The sequence below is a fragment of the Diceros bicornis genome, chromosome 30 (assembly GCF_020826845.1).
Source record: "Diceros bicornis minor isolate mBicDic1 chromosome 30, mDicBic1.mat.cur, whole genome shotgun sequence".
NCBI lineage: Eukaryota > Metazoa > Chordata > Mammalia > Perissodactyla > Rhinocerotidae > Diceros > Diceros bicornis.
The window spans coordinates 4648938-4671780 of NC_080769.1; the positions used below are offsets into that span (position 1 = coordinate 4648938).

Consider the following 22843-nt stretch of genomic DNA (forward strand, 5'->3'; position numbering starts at 1 on the left):
CGGGCCTCTGCCCTGCCTTAGCCGGCCGGGAACCCCCCGGAGGCGGCGGCGGCGGAGCTGGAGCCATGGGCGCACAAGCGAGGCCTTCGGCGGTCCTCGCGGGCGGCGGCCGGGGCACGGCGGGGCGCTGGACGAGCTCCCGCGCGCTGCGGCCACCGCTCCTGCCTCTCTCTTTCCTTCTTTTGTTGTTGCAGGCGGCGCCCGGCGCTCGGGCCGCGGGATACGAGGTGAGCGGGGCCCGCGAGCGGAAATGTACACGAGCCGGAGTGAAGCCCCGAGTAGGGTCCCGAGGTGTGGGGGGCCTGTTCTGTGGGTGCCCAGTGAATGGCGGCTAATATGACAGTGTGGTCTGAGCGCGTGCTTTGTGTCGGTGAGAGGTCTGGTGGTGTGTGTCTGAGCATGGGACTGTTTGTACCTGCCTCCCTGCTTCCGTGGGTCGGCCTCTGGACTTCACGAACTTAACTGTGTGATTGGGCGTGTGGGTTTGTGTGTGAGCAGCTGTGTGTGTGTAGGGGGGACTGGTTGACAGCTGGGACTCTGGAGTCAGCCCGCCTGGAGTTCCAGCCTGGCTCCTCCACTTCCTGGGTGTGTGACCCTGGGCAAGTCACTTCTCTCTTTTCCCCAGTGCTCTCATCTGAAAACTGGAGATTATATTGCCCCCACCCCCAGGGGGGCTGCTCGGTATTTGCAGATGCTTAACCAACGTTAGCTACCACTATGATTATTTCCCCAGGGTGTGAATGAGAGCAGCCCTGAGGGCTTGTGCTAAGTGGGAGTTGTGTCTGTGAGCACAACTCTGTGTCCTCCCTGGGAGGGCCCGGCCCTGCCTCTCTGAGGCCCTTGCCGCTAGATCAAGACTTATCTTGTGCCCCCTCACCCCCACCCCAGCCTGACTCTTAACCTTGGGGTTACTGACAGGGCACGTGTGTGTTTGGGGTCTATGCAGAGGTGCCCCCTGGTGCAGCCGGACATGCTCAACGTGCACCTGGTGGCCCACACACATGACGACGTGGGCTGGCTCAAGACGGTGGACCAGTACTTCTACGGCAGTGAGTAGAGGGGTGGGGACTGACCCTGGGACTCCCAGGGCCCCTGTGAGCCCTTCCAGTCCTTTCTGGGCCCTGGACATGAGGGTGGGGGCAATGCCAAGCTTGGGCTCGTGCGTCTAGGGGTGTCCCCTTGGCTCGCTGGTCCCTGACTGCCTGGCCCCTGTGCCCACAGTCCAGAACGACGTCCAGCACGCGGGTGTGCAGTACATCCTAGACTCGGTCATCTCTTCCCTGCTCGCGGACCCCACCCGCCGCTTCATCTACGTGGAGATCTCCTTCTTCTCCCGCTGGTGGCGCCAGCAGACAAACGCAACACAGGAAATAGTGCGGGACCTGGTGCGCCAGGGTGAGCCGGCCCCAAGGAAGTGAAAAGAGGAAGCCCAGCCCAACTTCTATTTCTGCCACCCTGGCTTCTGAGATTTTATCTTGCCATGCACAGCCCGTACGTGCATGTGGCTCCGCCTGCCTGGAATTTCCCTTTATCTGGAGAACTCCTATGCATCCTGCAAGGCCCCACCTCCAGTGGATTCTCTGGGAGGCCTGCCATTCAGGGGGCCCTCTGTTCCATATCTGGCTTCAGGTGGTCTCATCCCGTGTATCACCAACCCCGTCTCCACTCCTGGCCTTGACAACTGACCCAGCCTCTGCCTCTCCCCACACAGGGCGTCTGGAGTTTGCCAACGGTGGCTGGGTGATGAACGATGAGGCGGCCACCCACTACGGAGCGATCATAGACCAGATGACACTAGGGCTGCGCTTCCTGGAGGACACGTTTGGCAGCGACGGGCGCCCCCGTGTGGCCTGGCACATCGACCCCTTCGGCCACTCTCGCGAGCAGGCCTCGCTGTTCGCGCAGGTGCCTTCCCGACCCCTCTTGGCCTCGCCCCTTCATTTGCTCTGACTCCTCCTTCGGCCACTCAAGCCCCGCCCTCCCCTGCAAGCTCACGGGGGCCAAGCGCTGTCCCCTGGCCCGCTGTCCCTTGAGCCCCTGCCTCTTGGGTGAGCCGTGAATCCCAGTCCTTTTCCTCTCTGGCCTCGGCCCTGTTCTGCCCCAGCCCAGGCTGACCCCGCTCCAGCTGGCTCCTCCCCTTCCCGGGCCCCGCCCCGTCTGCTAGGATCCTGGTTTCTCCCCAGGGCGGGTGGCGGGTGGCGGGGGGAGGTCTGCCCTGCTTTTTACCCGGCTCCATGACCTGTGCCATGACCCCTTCCATGCTCAGGCTGCGGAAGGGGGACGCTCTCCTTGAGTCAGGCCCCTTTCCGAGCTGGGGCAGGTGGAGGTGTGGCCTAGCGTTGGGCCCGCCCCCTGCCGGCTCTCCCGCGGGGCGAGCTGACCCTCCCCGGGCTCCGAAATGAGCTGGAGAAGCCCCTGGTTTCAGACCTGCTTTTCCACCTGTGCTCTGACCCGCCCTTCCCACGCCGAGGGGGCTGCTGTTGGTGGTGAGAGCTGGGCCCTTATTCTTTCTGCCCTCCGAACCCTCCTCATCCCGCCCCTCCCCAGATGGGTTTTGACGGCTTCTTCTTCGGGCGCCTGGATTATCAAGACAAAACGGTGCGGATGGACAAGCTGGAGATGGAGCAGGTGTGGCGGGCCAGCGCCAGCCTGAAGCCCCCCGCCGCCGACCTCTTCACCAGTAAGGGCGTGTGGGGGGGGGCCTGGCTAGCCGCACGGCACGTGCGACATGTGCAGTCACACAGGGCCCCACGCTCAGCAGGGTTCTGAGCTTGCCTTTACACTCTGCCGTCACCGTCTTGAAATTAATAATTGATGAACAAGGGCCCAGCATTTGCACTTTGCATAGGGCCCCCCCAAATTCTGAAGTCCCCGGCGGTATGGCCAGACCTCAGGGCAGGCCTGGGGCGCTGGGCCACCCCTGAGCCTGGTGCGGCCCGCAGGCGTGCTCCCTAACATTTACAACCCGCCGGAGTACCTGTGCTGGGACACGCTGTGCGCGGACAAGCCCTTCGTGGAGGACCCGCGCAGCCCCGAATACAACGCCAAGGAGCTGGTCGATTACTTCCTGCAGCTGGCCGCCGCCCAGGTAACCCGGTGCCCGGACCCGGCTCTTCCCACGGCCCAGCCATTCCCTGTCACCTCATAACCCTCAGGGGAAGGTAATGTTCCCTTCACCATCACCGTGCCCTCCGGGGATTCGTGCGCATTCCTGATTAGAGGCGTGCGGGGCCCCTTCATCACCATGCGTGCGTGCCCCCCCCCCCCCCCCCCCCCCCCCCCCCGTGAGACAGCGCCGCCCCGGGAGAATTACTCAACAACTTGTGGCTGTTTTTATTTGCTTCCCTCTGCTCCCACGTGACACACTTCCACACACCCCCCCATGACACACTTCCACACCCCCCCCATGTGCACCCACGTTCCCCACCACATATGTACCAGGACACAGCTGCACACAGGGGTGGCCCAGGACACCCGGCCTGAGGACCCCGCATCCTGCCTGCAGGGCCAGCACTACCGCACCAACCACACCGTGATGACCATGGGCTCCGACTTCCAGTACGAGAACGCCAACATGTGGTTCAAGAACCTGGACAAGCTCATCCAGCTGGTCAACGCCCAGGTGAGTGTGCCCGCCCAGCGTGCACGTGCGTGTGTGTGCTTGCTCTGCCGCACCTGGGTCACGTGCATAGCTGAGGGCGCCAGCTTAGTTTGCTCTGGCCACTCTAACAAATGACCACAAACTTAGTGGCTTAAAACAACAGAAGTATATCATCTGACAGTTCTGTAGGGCAGAAGCATGACTCGGGTCTCACTGGGCACAAATCAGGATGTTGGCAGGGCTGCATTCCTTCTGGAAACTCGAGGGGAAAGCTTCCTTGCCCTGTCAGCTTCTAGAGGCCACCTGCATTCCTTGGCTCATGGCCCCCTTCCTCCCTCTGCACAGCCAGCAGCACAGCAGCTCTCTGACCCTGCCTCCATCGCCACATCTCTGTCTCACTTCTTCCGTCTCCCTCTTCCACTTTTAAAGACGCTTGTGATTACACTGGGCCCCCAGATAATTCAGGATAATCTCTCTCTCTTAAGGTCAGCTGATTAGCAAACTTAATTCCCTCGGCACCCTCAATTCCCGTTTGCCATGTAACCTAACATAGTCACAGGTTCTGGGAGTTAGGACATGGACATCTTTGGGCGGCCGCTATTCTGCCCACCACGGATGTGTTGGTGTGGCCCCTGCCAGTGGCCTGCGGCTGTGTGGGCGGGAGTCACTCTCCCATTCCCACAGAACCTCATCTCCCCTCTCCCAGCTAAGACGTCCCTTCCATCAGTTCTGTCCTCAGAGTTGTCTACCAGCACAATCTCTATGTCCTCACCTTCCACCTGCTTTCACCAATTGCTTTCCGAACTGCTTTCGCCAAACACAGCTCCCAGGGACGTCCCCAAGGGCCTTCCAGAAGACATTTCCCCATCCTCCCCGTGCCCCTGGTCCCTGAGGAGCCTTCAACACCTTGACCACTTCCTCCTGCAAATACTGTGTTCCTGGGCTGCAGGATGTCACACTGTCGTGATTTTTCTCCTGCCATGATGGCTCCTTCGCCCACTCCATCTTACTGGAAATACAGTCCCATGGTTCAGATCCTGGCTTCGCTACTTACCGGCTCTGTGACCTTGGGAAATGTTCCTAAGCACTCAGTGCTTTCGTGTTTTTATCTAGAAAATGGGCATAATGGTGGTTCTCACCTGATAGGGCTGTAAATGTTTTTTTTTTTTTTGAGGAAGAGTGGCCCTGAGCTAACATCTGTTGCCCATCTTCCTCCTTTTTTCCTCCCAAAGCCTCAGTAGATAGTTGTATGTCACAGTTGTACATCCTTCTAGTTGCTCTATGTGGATGCCACCTCAGCATGGCTTGATGAGCAGTGAGTAGGTCCATGTCCAGGATCAGAACCTGCGAACCCCAGGCTGCCGAAGCGGAGCGTGCAAACTTAACCCCTATGCCACCGGGCTGGCCCCAGGGCTGTAAATGTTAATGAGTTCGTCTGCACAGATCCATAGAACAGTGCCAGGGAAATAATAAGTATTATAGGTGTTGTCTATTATTAGTATTTGGGGCTGAAAACCTGCTGCTTCTCCTCTAAGACACCAGCTGCAATGCCTCCTCCTCCAGGAAGCCTTCACCAAACCTCAGGCAGAGCTCTTGTTCTGTCCTCTGCTCACACCTGTCTCCACAAATGCCTGTGATGCCATGTCCAGGCTGACTGTGACAGCTGACTCTGTTCATTGTCTCTCCTCCACTTGGCTGTGAATTCCGTGAGAGCAAGGCTGACCTCCACTTCCACATTGTGTCTGCAGTCCAGAGCTTATTGAACTGAGTGATTTTTGGGGGGAGGTGAACACTGTGTGTGTGTGTGTGTGTGTGTGTGTGTGTGTAACTGTGTATATGACTGTGCAGGGGTGCAGATGTGTGTATGCACATAAAGGCATGTAGTCCCATGCACTTCCCCTCAGTCACTCAAGTGTTTATTGAGCACCTACTGTGTATTAGGCACTGGGGACACAAAATGAGCAGAAAAAACATCCTTTTCCTCACAGAGGAGGTCACCGTCTTGTTCCTCCATCTCCCTCAGTTGAAAGCGAGCCTCCACTCCTTATGACAATTGTGTCATTTGGCAATAACGTGACAGTGCTGAGAAATGATTATTCCTGCCCTATAATGTCACACTTAGTTTTTCCATGAAAGTTTTTAATGATAAAATTAGAATTATTTAAAAACTTTAGTACAATTTCAGGTTTATTCTTGCATCCCTGAAATTCTTTCCAGGATGGTAATCTTGAGCTTCCACCCAAATTCCTTTTCACACTTGGTTTGCACTCAAAACGTGTATGAAGAGATTCGGAGCTAGCAGATGCGTGAATGTGTGCACGTGTGTGAGTGTGGACTGCACCCCGTGGGCCCCGGGAAGGTGTGGTCTCCCGAGGGCTCACCCCCGCACACCTCCCCGCAGCAGCAGGCCAACGGGAGCCGCGTCAATGTTCTCTACTCCACTCCCGCCTGTTACCTCTGGGAGCTGAACAAGGCCAACCTCACCTGGTATTCGGGGGGACTGGGGAGCTTGGGGGGGCTGGCATGCCCTGTGGCTGTTGACCCTGCCCTCGATGCCTCTGCCGCGGCAGGTCAGTGAAACAAGATGACTTCTTTCCCTACGCCGACGGCCCCCACATGTTCTGGACCGGCTACTTTTCCAGCCGGCCGGCCCTCAAACGCTACGAGCGCCTCAGCTACAACTTCCTGCAGGTGGGTGGGCGCCGGGATCGACGGGGCGGCCCAGGGGTCCCGACAGGCCCGGTGCCCAACATACCGCCTCCCCCCCAGGTGTGCAACCAGCTGGAGGCGCTGGCGGGTCCGGCGGCCAACGTGGGACCCTATGGCTCGGGAGACAGTGCACCCCTCAGTAGGTGTCCGGTGAGGGGACGGGGGCGGGGCTGAAGCTGCACACCAGACCTCGGCCGCCCCCTCGAGTCCCTTCTTAAAGCCCCCTAAGAACCCTGCCCGCCCGCACGTGACCTGTCGCGTCTTCTTGGGGCCGGGCCGAGAGTCCTGCGGAGACCCCACCGGGCTCACTGTGTGCCGGCAGATGAGGCGATGGCCGTCCTCCAGCACCACGACGCGGTCAGCGGCACCTCCCGGCAGCACGTGGCCGACGACTACGCGCGCCAGCTGGCGGCCGGTTGGGGGCCCTGCGAGGTGCGCGGGGCGGGGCCTGGAGGGGGCGGGGACGGTAAGGGGCGTGGCCTAGAAGAGAAGGGGCGGGGCAGCGATGAGGCGTGGTCGAAGGTAGGTGGGGAGGCAAAGATGGGAAGGGGCGGGGTCGAGGTAGCGGGGCAGGGCCTGGAAGGACTCGTGGGGGCGGGGCTTGTGAGAGGCGGGACATAGACAGGAAGGGGAGGGGACCTGGAAGCGGGAGGCCGATACTGGAGGGGGCGTGGTCGAAGGCAGCGGGGTGGAGTAGAGCAGAGCTCGTGGGCGGGGCTTGTAGGTGGGAGCGGAGATAGAAGGGGCGGGGCCTGAAAGAGAAGGGGCGGAGACGGGGGTGGTCGAAGGCTGAGGAGAGGCAGACAGGAATGGGGCGGGGTCAGAGGTGGGAGGCCTCCGGGTGGGCGTGCAGAGTGAACCCATCCCTATACGCTCCTCCGCAGGTTCTCCTGAGCAACGCGCTGGCGCGGCTCAGCGGCTCCAAGGAGGACTTCGAGTTCTGCCGCGACCTCAACGTCAGCGTCTGTCCGCTCAGCCAGACGGCGGAGAGCGTGAGCGGGGCCGGGGCTGGAGGGGCGGGGCCGGGAGGCGGGTCTCATCGGGCAGGACCAGAGCGAGTGAAACCCGGCGACCAAGGGGCGAAGAGGAGGCGGGGCTTGGGCTGATGGGCTCTTGAGGGGCGGTTGCTGAATTGTTTTGGAGGATCGCTGTAGGGTGAGGTCACTCGGGGCACAGTGACACTGGGGCAGGACGGAGACCAGTGCACCACCTGGGGGCTCGGATCACCCAGGGACGTCGCCGCACACGGTGGGTGGGTTTGCAAAAAGCCTGCTGTGACTCGTGCCCGCTCTGACTCCCACTCCAGTTCCAGGTGACCATTTATAACCCCCTGGGACGGAAAGTGGATTGGATGGTGCGGCTGCCGGTCGGCAAACACGTTTTCCTCGTGAGGGACCCCAGTGGCACAGTTGTGCCCAGCGATGTGAGCCCATTTGACAACTATTCCTCCCATGACTACTACCCGCTATGATTACCTCTCCCCTGGACACCTTCCCCCATGGGCATTTCTCCCTCCCCCCGATGGACACCTCCCCCAGGATTATCTCCCTCCACGGATACCTTCTCCATGGACTCCTCCCTCTCTTGGGTATCTTGCCTTCATGGTTACCTGCCCCTCCATGAATACCTCTAGGCCGTCACTCTCTCTTCCTCCTCTGAATACTTTCCCCCTGTGCCCCTTAATATCACACCCCCTTGGGAACACCCCCCCAGTGAGTATCTCCCGTTTTTAATATCTCCCCTGAAATTTTTCCTATGTGTGAGTATTCCCCTCATCCTAGAAGGCCTCTTCCCACGAACTTCTTCCTCCCCACAGAATCTGTCTTTCCCTCCCTCCCCTGCCTCAAGATTCTCTTCCCCCACTTATTCCCTCACTTCTCTCCCCTCCCAGTGGATTGGTTTCCACCTTATGAATCTTCTCTGCAGTCTTGAACTCAGCATTCCTGACACCTCCATCCCCCCACCCAACACCTAAATTTCTTCTCCCCCTCCTGGACTCCTTCCCCCTGGAGTTTGCCCCTCCTTGTCTGTGCGCTCTGTATGTGTAGTACAGCCTCTTGACTCGGTTTCCCTCCTCCCTTACTCGAGGTGGTGACACTTCCCAGCTCAGACAGTCAGGAGCTGCTTTTCTCTGCCTCGGTGCCTGCCCTGGGCTTCAGCATCTACTCAGTCACCCAGGGGCCTAGCCAGAGGCCCCAGGCCTACACGCCCCAGCCCAGATCCCAGAAGCCCTCGTCCCGTGTCTTGGTCATCCAAAATGAGGTGAGACCCCATTCAGATCCCCTTCCCTGCCCTGGTGACAAATTTGAGGTGTCACTGTGAGCTACATGGACTCTGGGTCAGTGGGGCTTGGGTTCATGATTTGGGGTCACCAGTCATCCATTGTGTGTCCTCGAGTGAGTGACTGGCTTCCTTTGAGTCTCAGTGTCCTCTCCCGGGGCTGTTGTGAGGACGCACTGTGATCATGGGGGACACTTGGCAGCTATGTCAGAGCTGATGGTGGTAGGGGTTTGCAAATTAAGTGGGGAGTGTCAGAGGCTTGAGGGAGGGAGCTGTGTGGCCATTTGGGGAAGAGGGATCCTGGCAGGCAGGGAGCAGCAGACACAAAAGCTCTCAGGCAGGAGGGTGTTGGGTGTTCAAGGAATCCGGCGTGGCTGAAACAGAGTGTGAGGCAGAGGTGATAGGTCAGACCGTGCGAGCCTTGAGGGCCCAGGGGAGGACTCCAGCTTTTATTGCGAAGGAGCCATGGGAGGAACAGGGCTGCATTAAGACTGTCGTGAGTCCATTTGCCTTTGTGGGTCCCTTCTTTCATAAAAAAATGTTAAAAATTATATTTCACGATGGCGTGGGTGTAAAGATGAATATTAACAAGGCAGGCCTCATTATAATAGAGTCATTACTATAGAATAGATTCATTACATTCAAGTTTTCTTCTGATTCTGAAAGAAATGAAGATTTATACATTTCCGTGGGCCCCTAAAAGTGTCCTGGGTCATGGCACTGTGGTTCCTGTGTCAAATGCGCGAGTCAGCCCTGGTTCCGAGCAGGCGAGCTGGATGGGACTTGGGGCGGGGGCGTCACCGGCGCCCTCTGGCGGCTGCGGGAGGAACAGGCTGTGGGGGACGAGCGCGGAAGCCTGGAGCCCAGGAAGGGGCCGGCGGTGGAGGTGGTGAGAAGCGGTCAGATTGAGGATGAGGAGGAAGGAGGAGCTGTTAGGATTTGCTGGTGGGGCCAGGTGTGAGGAGGGAGAGAGAGAGAGGGAGGAGGGAAGGGTGACTCCTGGGTTCTGCTATGGCTGAAGGGATGGTCATTAACGACTGCCCACCCTTTTCTGCCCAGTACCTCCGGGCTAGGTTTGACCCTTATACGGGGCTCCTGGTGGAGCTGGAGAACCTGGACCAGAAGCTCCTGCTGCCTGTCCGCCAAGCCTTCTACTGGTGAGGGAGGGCTGCCGGGCCTGGGAGGGGGCGAGAGCGGAGCTGGGGTCCCTCCCCTGACGCTCACCTGCCCCGGCCCAGGTACAACGCCAGCGTAGGCAACAACCTAAGCACTCAGGCCTCAGGAGCCTACATCTTCAGACCCAGCCAACAGGAGCCGCTGCCCGTGAGGCACTGGGCTCAGACCCGCCTGGTGAAGGTCCGGGGCTGGGAAGCAGGGGTGGAGTCTGGGAGGGGGGGTGTGCCCCGTGCGGGGTGGGAGTGGGGGAAGGATTTACCTCTCCATCAGATAAGAGGGCTAAAACCTGAGGGACTACTTGAAGATCCTCCCACAGGGCTGATACTCATGGCTGGTTGTCAACAGTCATGCCTTGGAAGCACATAGAAAGGCGTTTATGTCTGCTGTGGGTGTGAGGATTACACTTAGCTTTTGAAATTGGGGGCGGGGTGTTCCCACTTGGCCCACGAATGGGGAGAGCCAGCTGTTGCTGCTTGAAGAGTTCACCAGGACCTGTGGTAGGAGGGCATTGTATCTGGGGCGGGTATTTGAGAGTTCACACTGGGATAGAGCTGGGGTGATTCACACTGAGGGTGGATATCTGAGCATCTGAGGATGCATCTGGCTGGAAACGGGCTCACACTTGGAGGGCTTCCCAGGGCCTCCCACTGATGTTTCCTCTTAGGGCAGGAATGGGGCAGGTAATGGCAAGACTCACATTTGACATGATTCCCCTTGAGGTGAACTTCTGCACACCTGGGTCACTGTATTAGAATATAGTTTTGTCTGTAGTAACAGAGTTACCAAAATTAACTGCCTAAAACAAGATAGAAGCTCTTTCCACCTAACAGAAAGTCTGGCTGGGCCATCCAGGGCAGGTGGGGTGGTTCCACAGTCATCTGGGCCCCTTGTATCTCATTGCTCTGCATTCCTCAACATTCAACTTCTACCTCCTGGCCCAAGACGGCTGCTCAAGCTCCAACCATCATATTTGCATTTGAGCCAGTGAGAGAGGAAAAGGGGCAAGGAACGCTGTTCACACCACTTTGATCACTTTCCATTGGGCAGACCATGGTAGCCTCAGGGAAGACTGGACCTTACAGTCTGTATTCCAGTAGCCACCTGCCAAGCTAGAATCGTGTTCTAAGAGATGGGGTAGTGCTGGGGAGCAGGCATGTATGCCACATTCAAGAACTGTGGCAATGACTGAGGTGGGAAGTGTGGGCATCCCCCCGAGGCAGGTTGGGGAGGCAGGCGGGGTTGACCCTGATGTAGGCCTTTCTGCGGTTCTTGGCAGGGGTGGGCATTTCCAGGGCTCGCCTCTGCTCAGGTGTGGGCTCACACCTGGTCTCCACCCCTGTGTGCCCGCAGACGGCCTTGGTGCAGGAGGTGCACCAGAACTTCTCAGCCTGGTGTTCCCAGGTGGTGCGCCTGTACCCGGGACGGCGGCACCTGGAGCTGGAGTGGACGGTGGGCCCAATCCCTGTGGGGTGAGTGGCTCAAGCTGGGACTGGGATGGGGGCGGGGCAGAGGGGAGGTGGGGGAGGCTCACAACCTCACCATCCCCTCGGGTGTAGTGACCACTGGGGGAAGGAGATCATCAGTCGCTTTGACACTGCGCTGGAGACAAAAGGACTCTTCTACACAGACAGCAATGGCCGCGAGATCCTGGAGAGAAGGTGGGGGTGACGGGGCACCGGGGCTGGTTTGTGGTGTGTGGGGCCCAGGGGCGGTGGGGGCATCAGCTGATCATATGAGTGTGGGAGGGAGAGGATGGAGGGGGAGTGAGGAGTGGGGGAGCTGGCTCCGGGGCCTGACCCAACCGCACGCCTCCCCAGGCGGGATTATCGACCCACCTGGAAGCTGAACCAGACTGAGCCAGTGGCCGGAAACTACTATCCAGTCAACAGCCGCATTTACATCACGGTACCCCCCCCCCCCCATCCTGCTACCCACCTCTTCCTGACAGCCCTCTACAGAGTGGGGGTCACCTCTCATTCTTAGCATCTCCTGGCTGTCCCTGGCGGTCTCCAGCATCCCTAGTGGGGCCTGCCTGGGGCCGGGGCTGGCTGGCAGTGTGGCCCCTCACTCTCACCCCTCGCCCCCAGGATGGGAACATGCAGCTGACCGTGCTGACCGACCGCTCCCAGGGGGGCAGCAGCCTGAGGGATGGCTCCATAGAGCTCATGGTGAGTGGCCGGAGCTCCATCTAAGCGAGGGGCCTCCCACTAGATCCTGTCCTGGCCCCCTGCTGGAACTTGAAGACGGTTTCTGTCCCAGTTCTCTGCGAGGTGCACCCCTCCTTTGTGGTCCCCACTAAGCTGAGACCCCCATTTCTATGTGAGACTTTTACTCCACGCTCTTATCCAATCCCTACCCAGTCCCCCCTCCAGGCCCTGACTTGCCCTCTCCATGCCCCAGTTAGATCCTTACCTTCTTCTGCCTGGGCCCTTGCTAGGCGGGATCCCTCCTTCTGCTGGAGTCCCCCCTACCAGACCCTCATCTTTTCTCCCCACTCTTCAATTTCTCTTTAAATTCCCACAAGCCCTCACCCAATTCTGGCCCAGAACTTGGACCCTCGCCCTCTCCTGGCCACTGTCCCCGCAGGTGCACCGACGGCTGCTGAGAGACGATGCGCGCGGAGTGGGGGAGCCGCTGCTGGAGAACGGGTCTGGGGTGTGGGTGCGAGGGCGCCACCTCGTGCTGCTGGACAAGGCCCGGACCGCGGCCGCCGGACACCGGTTACAGGCGGAGAAAGAGGTCCTCGCTCCGCAGGTGGTGCTGGCCCGGGGTGGCGGCGCCCCCTACCACCTCGGGGTGGCCCCGCGCACGCAGGTGAGGGGCAGAGGGGCCGGCAGAGAGAGGACCCGGATGAAGCCTGCGGCGGGGAGCGAGAACGGGTCTTCCCTGGCATAGCCGGGACCCACCTCGCCCGCCCCTAACTCGTCCTGGGGAGGCCGAAGGCTAGTCCCGCGCCCTCAGCTCAGCGCCGTCAGCTGGGCAGCCCCGGCCCAGTCCCATCCCGCCTTGACTGGCTCCTGGCGCAGCCGCCGCTCTCGCCCCTCCGCCTCCCCACCTCGGCCCCGCCCTCCCCACGCCCCCACCCAGGCTCGGCCCCGCCCCTCGGCCAGCCCCGCCCTTTGGGCTCGGACCCGCCCCCAACCTGGCGCTGCCCTGTCTCTGGGTCCGCCCCATCTCATTGGCTCAGGCCTCCCCTTCCTGGCTGAGCCCCTCTCCCTTAAGCCCCGCCCTCCGCGTCCCAGCCCCGCCCCTGCGTGCTCAGCCCCGCCCCGTGCCCCGTCCCCTGTCCGCAGTTCTCGGGGCTGCGCCGGGAGCTGCCGCCCTCCGTGCGTCTGCTCACATTGGCCCGCTGGGGCCCGACGACGCTGCTGCTGCGCTTGGAGCACCAGTTCGCCGTAGGGGAGGCCCCGGGCGGCAACCTGAGCTCCCCAGTGACCTTGGACTTGAGGGTGAGGAGGGCAGCGGGAGGAAGGCGACAGGAGAGAGGGGTTTTGTCCCCTCTCCTTGTCCCCACTCAGCTTGGCCCATCCACTGCCCGCAGGACCTGTTCTCGGCCTTCACCATCACTGACCTGCAGGAGACCACGCTGGTGGCCAACCAGCTCCGGGCCCGCGCGTCCAGGCTCCAGTGGACAACGAATACAGGTGGGGGCCTGCCCGGGAGCTGGGGGCCGTGTGGGAATGTTGGCCGGGACCCAGGTGTAGCTTGAGGGTCTGGGAAGGTGTTCAGATCCAGGTTAGGGGTTTAAGGGTCTGAAGTGGGTCTAACAAACGAGCGGTGGGTCTTGAGGGTTTGAGGATGGAGTTCAGGGCCAGAATAAGATTTGAGAGTTTCCGACAGTGTCTGGTTCTGGCGGTGGGGGGAGAGTGTCCATCACCCCTGGTGTTGGCTTGACGGTCCTCAGGGTGGGGCTGGAGGGTGTGAGGGCCGTTGCTAGGCATTGGGGAGGGAATTTGGGGATCTGGGGGTGGTATCCAGGCACTGGAAGCAGTTGAAGGGTCTGGGAATGAGGCCCTGGGGACAGATTTGAGGACGTATGGCCACGTCCACGTCCACAGTTGGGGGGTGAGGCAGAGGAAGTCTGTGCCCATCTCTCCTTCTCCCCTGCATGTCCCCAGGCCCAGGCCCCACACCTCATCCCTCTCCCTCCTGGCTGGACCCCGCTACCATCACGCTGCAGCCCATGGAAATCCGCACCTTCCTGGCCGAGGTCCAATGGGAACGGGACAGCTAGACCAGAGCCCTGGTGGCAGGATGCCCCCTTCTGAACCTGGGCCCCCTCCTCCTCTTGCTGCTGCTGCTGCCACTGCCACCAAGAAAAGCCATTAAAATGCTACTACCAAGACTCAGGTCGAGGTGTGACTGAGTGTGGGCTTTTTGTTTGGAGGGTGATAGAATTTGTGACCCAGAAAGGTCGGCAAACCCTAGCTGACCCTTGACCTGAGGCCTTGCAGGGAGGTCAGGACAGCCTTGTGCAGGTCCCTTGAAGCCCATGGAGGCCGGGGAGGCCCAGGTGGAGACCAGTGTTCAGATGTGTGGGCCCGATTGTCAGATGCGCCTCCGGAAAATATTTCTAAGTCCCCCTTGGGGAGGGACAGGCATGAGGCTGGCTTGGCTGGGAACCCCTAGGAGGACACCCTGGGCTTGGATGAGGTCACAGATGGGGCTTGGGGCCTGATATGCCGCTTGAGAAGTTTTCAAAGTCTCTCCCTATAAAGAGATGGAACAGAGAGGCCCAAGCAAGGACCCCAATCTAGCTGCCATCCTACATGAGGTCCTGTTGCTGGATGCACCGCTTGAAAACTTTAGTTTCTCTCCAGAAGGGGAAGGCAGTGGAGCTGGCCAGGGTAATATGGGGCATGTGCCTCAGGGCCGTCTGCTGTCCTGCGTCAGGCCCGTCATAGGAAGCGCCCACCAAAATTGCTTATGAGTATTCCTCTGGGGGCAGGATGGGGCTGGGTCAGGCAGCGCGCCCAGGGATGGCATCTTGGGTCCAGTCGTCCATGCATCTCCTGAAAATGTATCCAAATCCAGGGCATTATCCTGGGCTGGCCCAGGAGACCCGTGGAGGTGGCCCTGGGTCCTCCCTCAGTCCCACGTGGGGCTTTATCACTGGAGGCACCCCTGTAAACCTCTCTAAGGTGTCCTTGGAAGTGGGGACAGCCACAGGCTAGCCAGAGAGACTCAGGGTGGCGCCCAGGCCAGACTGTGATTCTGCACAGGTCCTGGTATTGGACCCAAAGCACCTGATGGTGCCAGCTGAAAACGCATCCATGTGCCCCTCCAAAGGGGAGGCACCTGCGTGGGCTGGACAAGTTGACCCGGTGCCATGGCTCAGGTGTTGTCGCTCTTGGGTCCCGGTCATTGGGGGGGGCCCAATGGCACCTTAGCCCAGTTGCTGTCCAGCATGGGGCCCTGAGCAGCAATGCCCATGTCAGGGGTCGGGAGGCTGGGCCTACCCATGGCCTCTGTGGGGCCAGGACTGACGATGTGCGTGGGCCAACCAGGAAGGCCCAGGGAGGGTGCCCCAGGTCCACCCACTTAGGGCCTGGTCGCTGGAGGCTCTCCCAAAACACATTTCTAGGTCCCCTTGAGAAGGCGGCATCAGCCTGGCCAGCTGTGGAGGCCAAGGAGGGCAGCCAGAGGCCGGCTGTGGGCCTGCTTAGGGCCCTGTTTCCAGAGGCGCCCCCTTTGTTGGTGGGAGCTCGTCTGGGCCGTGGTCCTGTGTTGGCACTGTGCCTCTCCAAAAGGTTTCCAAGTCCCCCTCAGGGTGAGGGCCACTGGAGTGGGCTCAGAGGGCTCCCCAGTCCTTCCTGCAGACCCCTGTGGGGCCCAGTTGCTGGATGCCTCCCCCTTCCCCCCATTTTTCTAAGTCTCCCTCTAGAGGAGGCAACTGGCCCTAGCCATCCAGGGAGGCCCGGGGAGGGTGTTCTGGGCCCAGTCCAGGTCACCCGTGGGCCATATTCATCACATACACCTCTGGAAAACGTTTCCAACTCCCCTTTAGAGGGAGGCAGCTGCCAGGTGGGCTAGGGACCACCTTGGAGGGTGTCCTGGGCCCAGCCGAGGTCCCTCCCGTGTGGGGCTGGCTGACCAGCTATGCGTCCCCAAAGTATTTTTAAGTTCTCTTGGGAGAGGAAGACTGAGCCCCGACGGCCAGGGAGGCCTGTGGAGGGCGCCCCAAGCTGGCCACAGTCCCACGTGGGGCCGGGTCATTGGGGGTGCCTCCTGAAAGATGTCCAAGTCCCCCTCTGCAGGCTGAAATCAGCCCCCGCCATCCAGGGAGTTCCGTGGACGGTGTCCCGGGCCCACCAGGCCACCCCCTGGCTGCTGCAGGCCGAGATGCACGGTTGGAATGACACCCAGACAAGGTGGCGGTTCCAGGTCCGTCCAGGGGTTGTCGGCGCCACCTGGCGGCCGCTTTCATATCGTCCCCGGAGCTCTGGGGCCGCCGCCGCGGAATGGGATCCGGTCCCGTTGTGCGGCCCAAGACTGAGTGCCAGGAGGCGGGCAGTGATGTGGTCCCAGCTGCGACACACGCCGCCTCCGGAGGGGCTCCCCTGAGACTGTCACTGCGCACAGAGGAGAGCGGCATCGGGGAATTGCAGGGGCGGGCTGACAGGCACGCAGAGGTCCCCTCCGCCTGTGGGGACCTGCGTGGGCCGTCACAGGTGGCCTTTACCTTTGCTTTCCTCTTCACGTGGCGTTCTTCCTGAGTGTGTGTCTGTGTCCAAACTCCCCCTTTTTATAAAGACAACAGTCATAAGGGATTAGGGTGACCTCAGTGACTGCAGCTCATCTGCAAAGGCCCTATTTCCAAATGAGATCACGTTTTGAGGTGCTGGGGGTTAGGACTTCAACATGTGAGTTTTTGGGGGGATACAATTCGACCCATGACAGGTCCCAAGCACTGGAAGCGCCCCCTGTAAAGTTTTCTTAGTCCCCTACCAGAAGTTGGGACTGGCTTGGGCCACACAGAGAGGCTCGTGAAGAGCCCTCTGGCCACACCACGTCTTGGGGGCCCTGCTTTTAGGACCGGCCTTCCCCAAATGTTCCGGGTTCCGCTCTGAAGTAGAGGACCAGTCCAGGCCATCCAGGAGGTCTAGGGAGGGCAGCTCAGGACCAGACACAGTACTAACTGATGCTTGGTTGCAGAAGGCATCCCCCCAAATATTTCTAACTCACCCTTGGTGTTGTGGGGGTGCCTCCAGCTACAAGGCCCTACTTGAGACCAGGCTGAGCTCAGAGCGCCCTCTCCCAAACTCCCTGGTCACCGGATATGCCTGCAGAAGATTTTTCTAAGTCTCCCTCCAGGGCAGGGGACTGGCTTGGTCACTCCTACGAGAGACCCAGCTGTCCCAACTGGACCTCCCTGGCCAGCCTGGACTGGTCTCTCCCACATGAGACTGTGGCTCTGCAGTGGTGTCCATCCTGGACCTCTGTGGCTGGCCGGCCCGGTTCCTCTCACACGTGTGTGGCTTGGCTGGAGTCTCCATCCTGAATATCCCTGACCGCCCTGGCCGGAGCTGCCCTGCATAAGGTGTGTTAAGGCCAGCTTGTCCATCCTGGACCTCCCTGGCAGGCTGGCATGGTCTCCTCTGTGGATGAATGTTTGTGTTCCCCCCAAATTCACATGTTGAAGCCCTAATCCTCAACGTGATGGTATTTGGAGGTGGGGCCCTTGGGAGGTGATTAGGGTGAGATGAGGTCATGGGGTGGGGCCCTTATGATGGGACTAATGTCCACATGAGAAGAGGAAGAGACATGAGAGCTCTCTCCCCCTCTCCCTCCACCTCTGCCGTGTGAGGACACAGTGAAAAAGGGGCCGAATGCAAGCCAGGAAGCGAGCTCTCATCAGAACCCAACCCCGATCTCAGACTTCCAGCCCCCACAACTATGAGAAATGTGTTGTTTAAGCCACCCAGGCTATGGTATTTTGTTCCAGCAGCCCAAGCAGACTCAAACAGTCTCCCTTTCATGAGACCATGGCTCCACCAATGTCCATCCGGACCTCCATGAGTGGCCCAGCCTGGCTCCCCCTACATCACCATGGCCAGGTAGGGTGTCTGTCCTGGATCTTGTTGGCCATCTGGGACTGGCTGCTCCTATATGAGAACTTGGTTTGGCCACAGTGCCCGTATTCACCACCTTGGCTGGCCTGACCTGGTCCCTCCAATATGAGATGCCAGGGTGTGCATCCTAGATCTCTTGGCTGGCCTGGCTTGGTTCTGTCTACCTGAGACTGGGACTTGGCCTGGGGTGTCTGTCCTGGACATTTGCAGCCAGCGTGGCCTGGTATCGTCTATGTGAGAACAAGACTCCACCAGGGTGTCAGCCTGGACCTCCCCAGAGCAGTCCACCGAACATGGAGGCCATGGCCTGGCCTGCCTGGTCTTGTCCCTGCTACATGAAGTTGTGGCTCAGTTGAAGAGCCTGTACTGGTCCTCCAAGCAAGGCCCCTACCTGAGACCCCGGCCTATCCAAGGTGTCCTGTCTGTCCTGAACCTCCCTGGCTGGTCAGGTGTGGTCACTCCTACATGAGACTTCATTGTCTCCTAGATCTTCCTGTCTAATCTGGCCTGTTCCCTACTACGTAAGACCATGATGGACCTCCTCGCCCAGATGAACTGTTTCTTCCCTTACACCAACCAATTCTGACACTACCTACCATTTCTCTTATTTTCTGGACACCAGCTGGGTGTCCTACAATTCAATTCAATTTGGATACTACCTGGATTTAGCAGATTTAGCATCAGACTACACAGGTTTGAGGGCTCAGTCCCACAAGACTGCCCTCACTTCAGACACTAGTTGCAAGTCTCAGGTTGCCACTGGTACTTCTGATCAACTGGCTACCACTGAGGGTTCCTGTTACTCTTCCTCAGGTGAGAGAGTTTCTCGTCTATTTTTGCTTTTGCTGCCTGTGCTTTTGGTGTCATATCCAAGAAATCACTGCCAAATCCAATGTAATGATTTGCTATGTTTTCTTCTAAGCATTTGATAGTTTTAGCTCTTACATTTAGGTCTTTGATCCATTTTGAGTTAATTTTTGTACATGGCACAAGATAAAGGTCTAACTTCATTCTTTTGCATATAGATATCCAGTTGTCTCAACACTATTTGTTGAAAAGACTGTCCTTTCTCCACTGAATGGCCTTGGCACCCTTACCGAAAATCAATTAACCATAGAGGTATGGTTTTATTTCTGGACTCTTAATTCTATTCTGTTGACCTGTATGTCTGTCCTTATGCCCGTGCCACACTGTTTTGATTACTAGAGCTTTGAGGAAGTTTTGGAATCAGGAAGTGTGAGGTCTCCAACTTTTTCTTTTTTAAGATTATTTTGGCTATTTGGGGTACTGAGAGATTCTATATGAATTTTAGAATGGATTTTTTCTATTTCTGCAAAAAACATTGTTGGGATTGCACCAAATCTGTAGATCACTTTGTGTAGTATTGACATCTTAAGTCTCCCCATCCACGAAAACAAGAAAATCCAGGAAAACAGGAAGTTTTTCCATTTATTGGTGTCGTCTTCAATTTCTTTCAGCAACATTTGTAGTTTTCAGTGTATAAGTCTTTTGCCTCCTTGGTTTAGTTTATTCCTAAGTATTTTATTCTTCTTGATGCTATTGTAAATGGAATTGTTTTAATTTCTCTTTTGAATTAATCTTTCATTGTTAGTGTATAGAAACACCAATGATTTTTGCAAGTTGATTTTGTATCCTGCAAATTTGCTGAATTTATTAGTTCTAACAGTTATCTTGTGGGATCTTTAGAGTTTTCTACATATAAGATCATGCTGTCTGTGAACAGAGATAATTTTACCTTTTCCATTCTAATTTGGATGCCTTTTATTTCTTTTTCTTGTCTAATTGCTCTGACTGTAAGTTCCAGGACTACGCTGAATACAAGTGATGAAAGTGGCCATCCTTGTCTTGTTCTTGATCTTAGAGGAAAAGCTTTCAGTCTTGCACCAGGGTATGATATTAGCTGTGGTCTTTTCAAATATCCCCTTTATTATGTTGAGGCAGTTTCCTTTTATTCCTAGTTAATTGAGTGTTTTTTTAAATCATAACAGGGTGGTGAATTTTGTCAAATGCCTTTTCTGCATCAATTGAGATGACCGTGTAATTTTCTTCCCTTCGTTCTGTTAATATTGTATATTACATTGATTGATTTTTTTTTTCTTTTTGTGAGGAAGATCAGCCCTGAGCTAACATCCATGCCAATGCTCCTCTTTTTGCCGAGGAAGACTGGCCCTGAGCTAACATCCCTGCTGATCTTCCTCCACTTTATGTGGGACGCACCACAGCATGGCCTGACAAGCGGTGCACTGGTGCGCGCCCGGAATCTGAATCTGGGCCGCCAGCAGCAGAGCGCACGCACTTAACCGCTACGCCACGGGGCCGGCCCCTTGATTGATTTTCAATGTTCAACCATCCTTGCATCCATGGATAAATCCCATGTGGTCACAGTGTATAATGCTTTTAATATGCTGCTGAACTTTTTTTGAGGATTTTTGCATCAATATTCATCAGGGATATTGGACTGTAGTTTCCTTTTCTTGTAGTGTCTTTGTTTGGCTTTGGTATCAGGGCAAGGCTGGCCTCATAAGAATGAGTTAGGAAGTGTTCCCTCCTCTTCGATTATTTTTTGAAGAGTTTGAGAAGTATTGGCATTAATTCTTTTTTAAACGTGTGGTAGAATTCACCAGTGAAGCCATCAGGTCTCTTGTTGGGAGGTTTTTGATTAATGACTCCTTCTCCTTACTGGTTGTAAGTCTATTCAGATTTTCTATTTCTTCATGATTCAGTTTTGGTGTATTGTGTGCCTCTAGGAATTTGTCCATTTCACCTAGGTTATCCAATTTATTTGTTTAATTGTTCATGGTATTCTCTTATAATCTTTTCTATCTGTAAAATTGGTAGTGATGTCTCCACTTTCATTTCTTATTTTAATAATTTGCATCTTCTCTCAATTTTTCTTAGTCAATCTAGCTAAAGGTTTGTCAATTTTGTTCATCTTTTCGAAGAACCCACCTTTGGTGTTGTTGATTTTCTCTATTGTTTTTCTATTCTCTCTTAAAAAAAAAACCTCTTTGTCTAGCAAGTCTGATGTCTGGACTGTCAATTTATTTTGTTTCTTTGAATGGGCCATATTTTTGTTTCTTTGCATGTCCTGTGATATTTTTGTTAAAAATCGGGCAGTTGACTATTTTAATGTGATAACTCTGGAGTTTAATGTGATAACTCTTATCCTTTCCCAGGGTTTGCAATCTTTTATTTTCAAATTGTTGAAAGCTGTAGTAGTCTGTTTTAAGACTTTTCCAAACTATTTTTGCAAGCACCATTCCTTGTGTGTGATCCCTGAAGTCTCTGTTCCTTTAGCTTGTGTTTAGCTGATGTTTTGACAGAATTTCTTGAATGTCAGGAGCTCTCCCAGTCTTTGCAGAGGAGCTCTGCTCTGGGCCACTCCTTCAACACTTAGCTAGTCTTGCTCTCAGCCTGAAGTGAAAGCTTAAGGTCTCCTTAGCTTTTTCTGAGTGTGCATCTTGCTTGGGCACACAGTGGCCTTCTCAATTCCCCCATACACAGATACTTTTAAATGTCCTAATTTCCCTGAGAGTTTCCCTCTAACTTCTCCTCAGCTCTATGTCTCCACCCACAAGCTCTCGCCCCAGGCATCTGCAGGTCTGCAGTCACTTTTCAGCTTTTACAAGCTGTTCAGTCTGCTCTTCCCACCTGAGTTCCTAGTCAGGTGAACCAGAGGCAAGCACCTTGTGTGTCCTTCAGGGATCCCCCAGACAGGTTAGAACAGACACACACAATAATTTGGTCTGCTCTTCTTCCTTGAGTTCAAGGGAGGAAACTAGGAACCGGGCTGCCACTGCTTCCAGACCAAGGCCACCATCATGCTGGGGAGAGGTTCAGGAGGGGTGAATAAAAAAGCCACAAAGCTATCCCACCATTTGAAGATGGGTTTTTCTTGATTGGGCATTCACTTCGTTGCTGTAAACTTCTGACTGTTTCCAGACTCTGCAAAGTTGCTTCAGAAATTTCTGCTTTTTTCTTGCCCTCAGTGTTTCTGTGGGTGAACAAGGGCTTGGAGCTTCCTAGCTCACCATTCTGCTGACATCACTGTGTGTGTAATATTCTGCTACTCTATCTTCGTCCTGTGTCCCATGCATGGAGACACACAACGCACTGAGAAATCAGATCTCAAGCAGGAGGAAGACGACAGAATTTAGACCTCCTCTTAGTCCTGCTTTTTCATGACTCTACATCAAAAGCCTAGAGTGCCCTGGTGACTTTTGTGTGTAATCTGTTAGTTTACAGACTATAGCAAGGGTCAGCATCCCATGACCCACATGCCAAATCTGGTCCTCCACCAGTATTTGTAGACCAAGTTTAATTGGAACCATCCATGCCTATATGTTTACACATTTATGGCTACTTATTAGTGGGACAAGGGCAGAATCGAGTAGCTGTGACAAAGGTCATACAGGTTGCCAAAATGAGCAAATTTACTATCTGGCTCTTTTGTAGAAAAGTTTTGCCAACTTCTGGCTTAGAACACCTGGCACAGATGAGATGCTCCAAAACTGGAATTGCATTAAGAGCATGATCTCTGAGCCAAAAGGTATGGGTTTTAATTCAGTCCTTTGTCATTTACTAGCTTTTGTGACCACTGGAAGTTCACTGAGATTTATTGACCCCACTTGCTTTTTTAATAAGATAGGAACTATATCTACTTTATAGAACTTGCTGAGGTTTTACTGAATTAATCTATGTGTACTGAGTTAATTTCCCTAAAATATTGGAAATGGTGCCTGAGAGAGAGTGAGCACACTCTGCAAGGTGGGAGCTGGACAGACAGCACCAGACAGGCCTTGGGGTGCTGGCCTGGGGCTCACATCAAGGCGATGTTGTTCTGCTGTTGAATATAAATTATCTTACAGATAACCACATCACACAGGTTTACTTGCTGACTGTGACAGAACAAGACCAATATGAGGTGATTATCATGTCTGTACCTGGTTTATACAAGAAAATTGTCCAAACCACAAAAATTACC

At 56.1% G+C, this 22843-nt stretch overlaps 1 protein-coding gene across 2 annotated transcripts; it reads left to right on the top strand.

The window, feature by feature from the left end:
- The first annotated feature begins 57 nt into the window (after nt 1–57).
- Nucleotides 58–14109, top strand: MAN2B1 (mannosidase alpha class 2B member 1). Of its 2 annotated transcripts, none has more exons than XM_058525625.1 (24): nt 58–227; nt 947–1049; nt 1222–1395; nt 1712–1905; nt 2548–2680; nt 2943–3088; nt 3506–3622; nt 6003–6088; nt 6172–6292; nt 6371–6449; nt 6633–6742; nt 7195–7302; nt 7617–7733; nt 8399–8572; nt 9650–9747; nt 9829–9946; nt 11117–11235; nt 11323–11424; nt 11584–11671; nt 11854–11934; nt 12353–12580; nt 13060–13215; nt 13308–13410; nt 13885–14109. In XM_058525625.1, exons 1-24 carry the CDS (start codon nt 66–68, stop codon nt 13998–14000), a joined length of 3033 nt encoding a protein of 1010 aa, XP_058381608.1. In that variant the 5' UTR covers nt 58–65; the 3' UTR covers nt 14001–14109. The 2 variants fall into 2 exon arrangements, with proteins under 2 accessions (XP_058381608.1, XP_058381609.1); XM_058525626.1 differs by having other exon boundaries at nt 6006–6088.
- Nucleotides 14110–22843: the final 8734 nt, after the last annotated feature.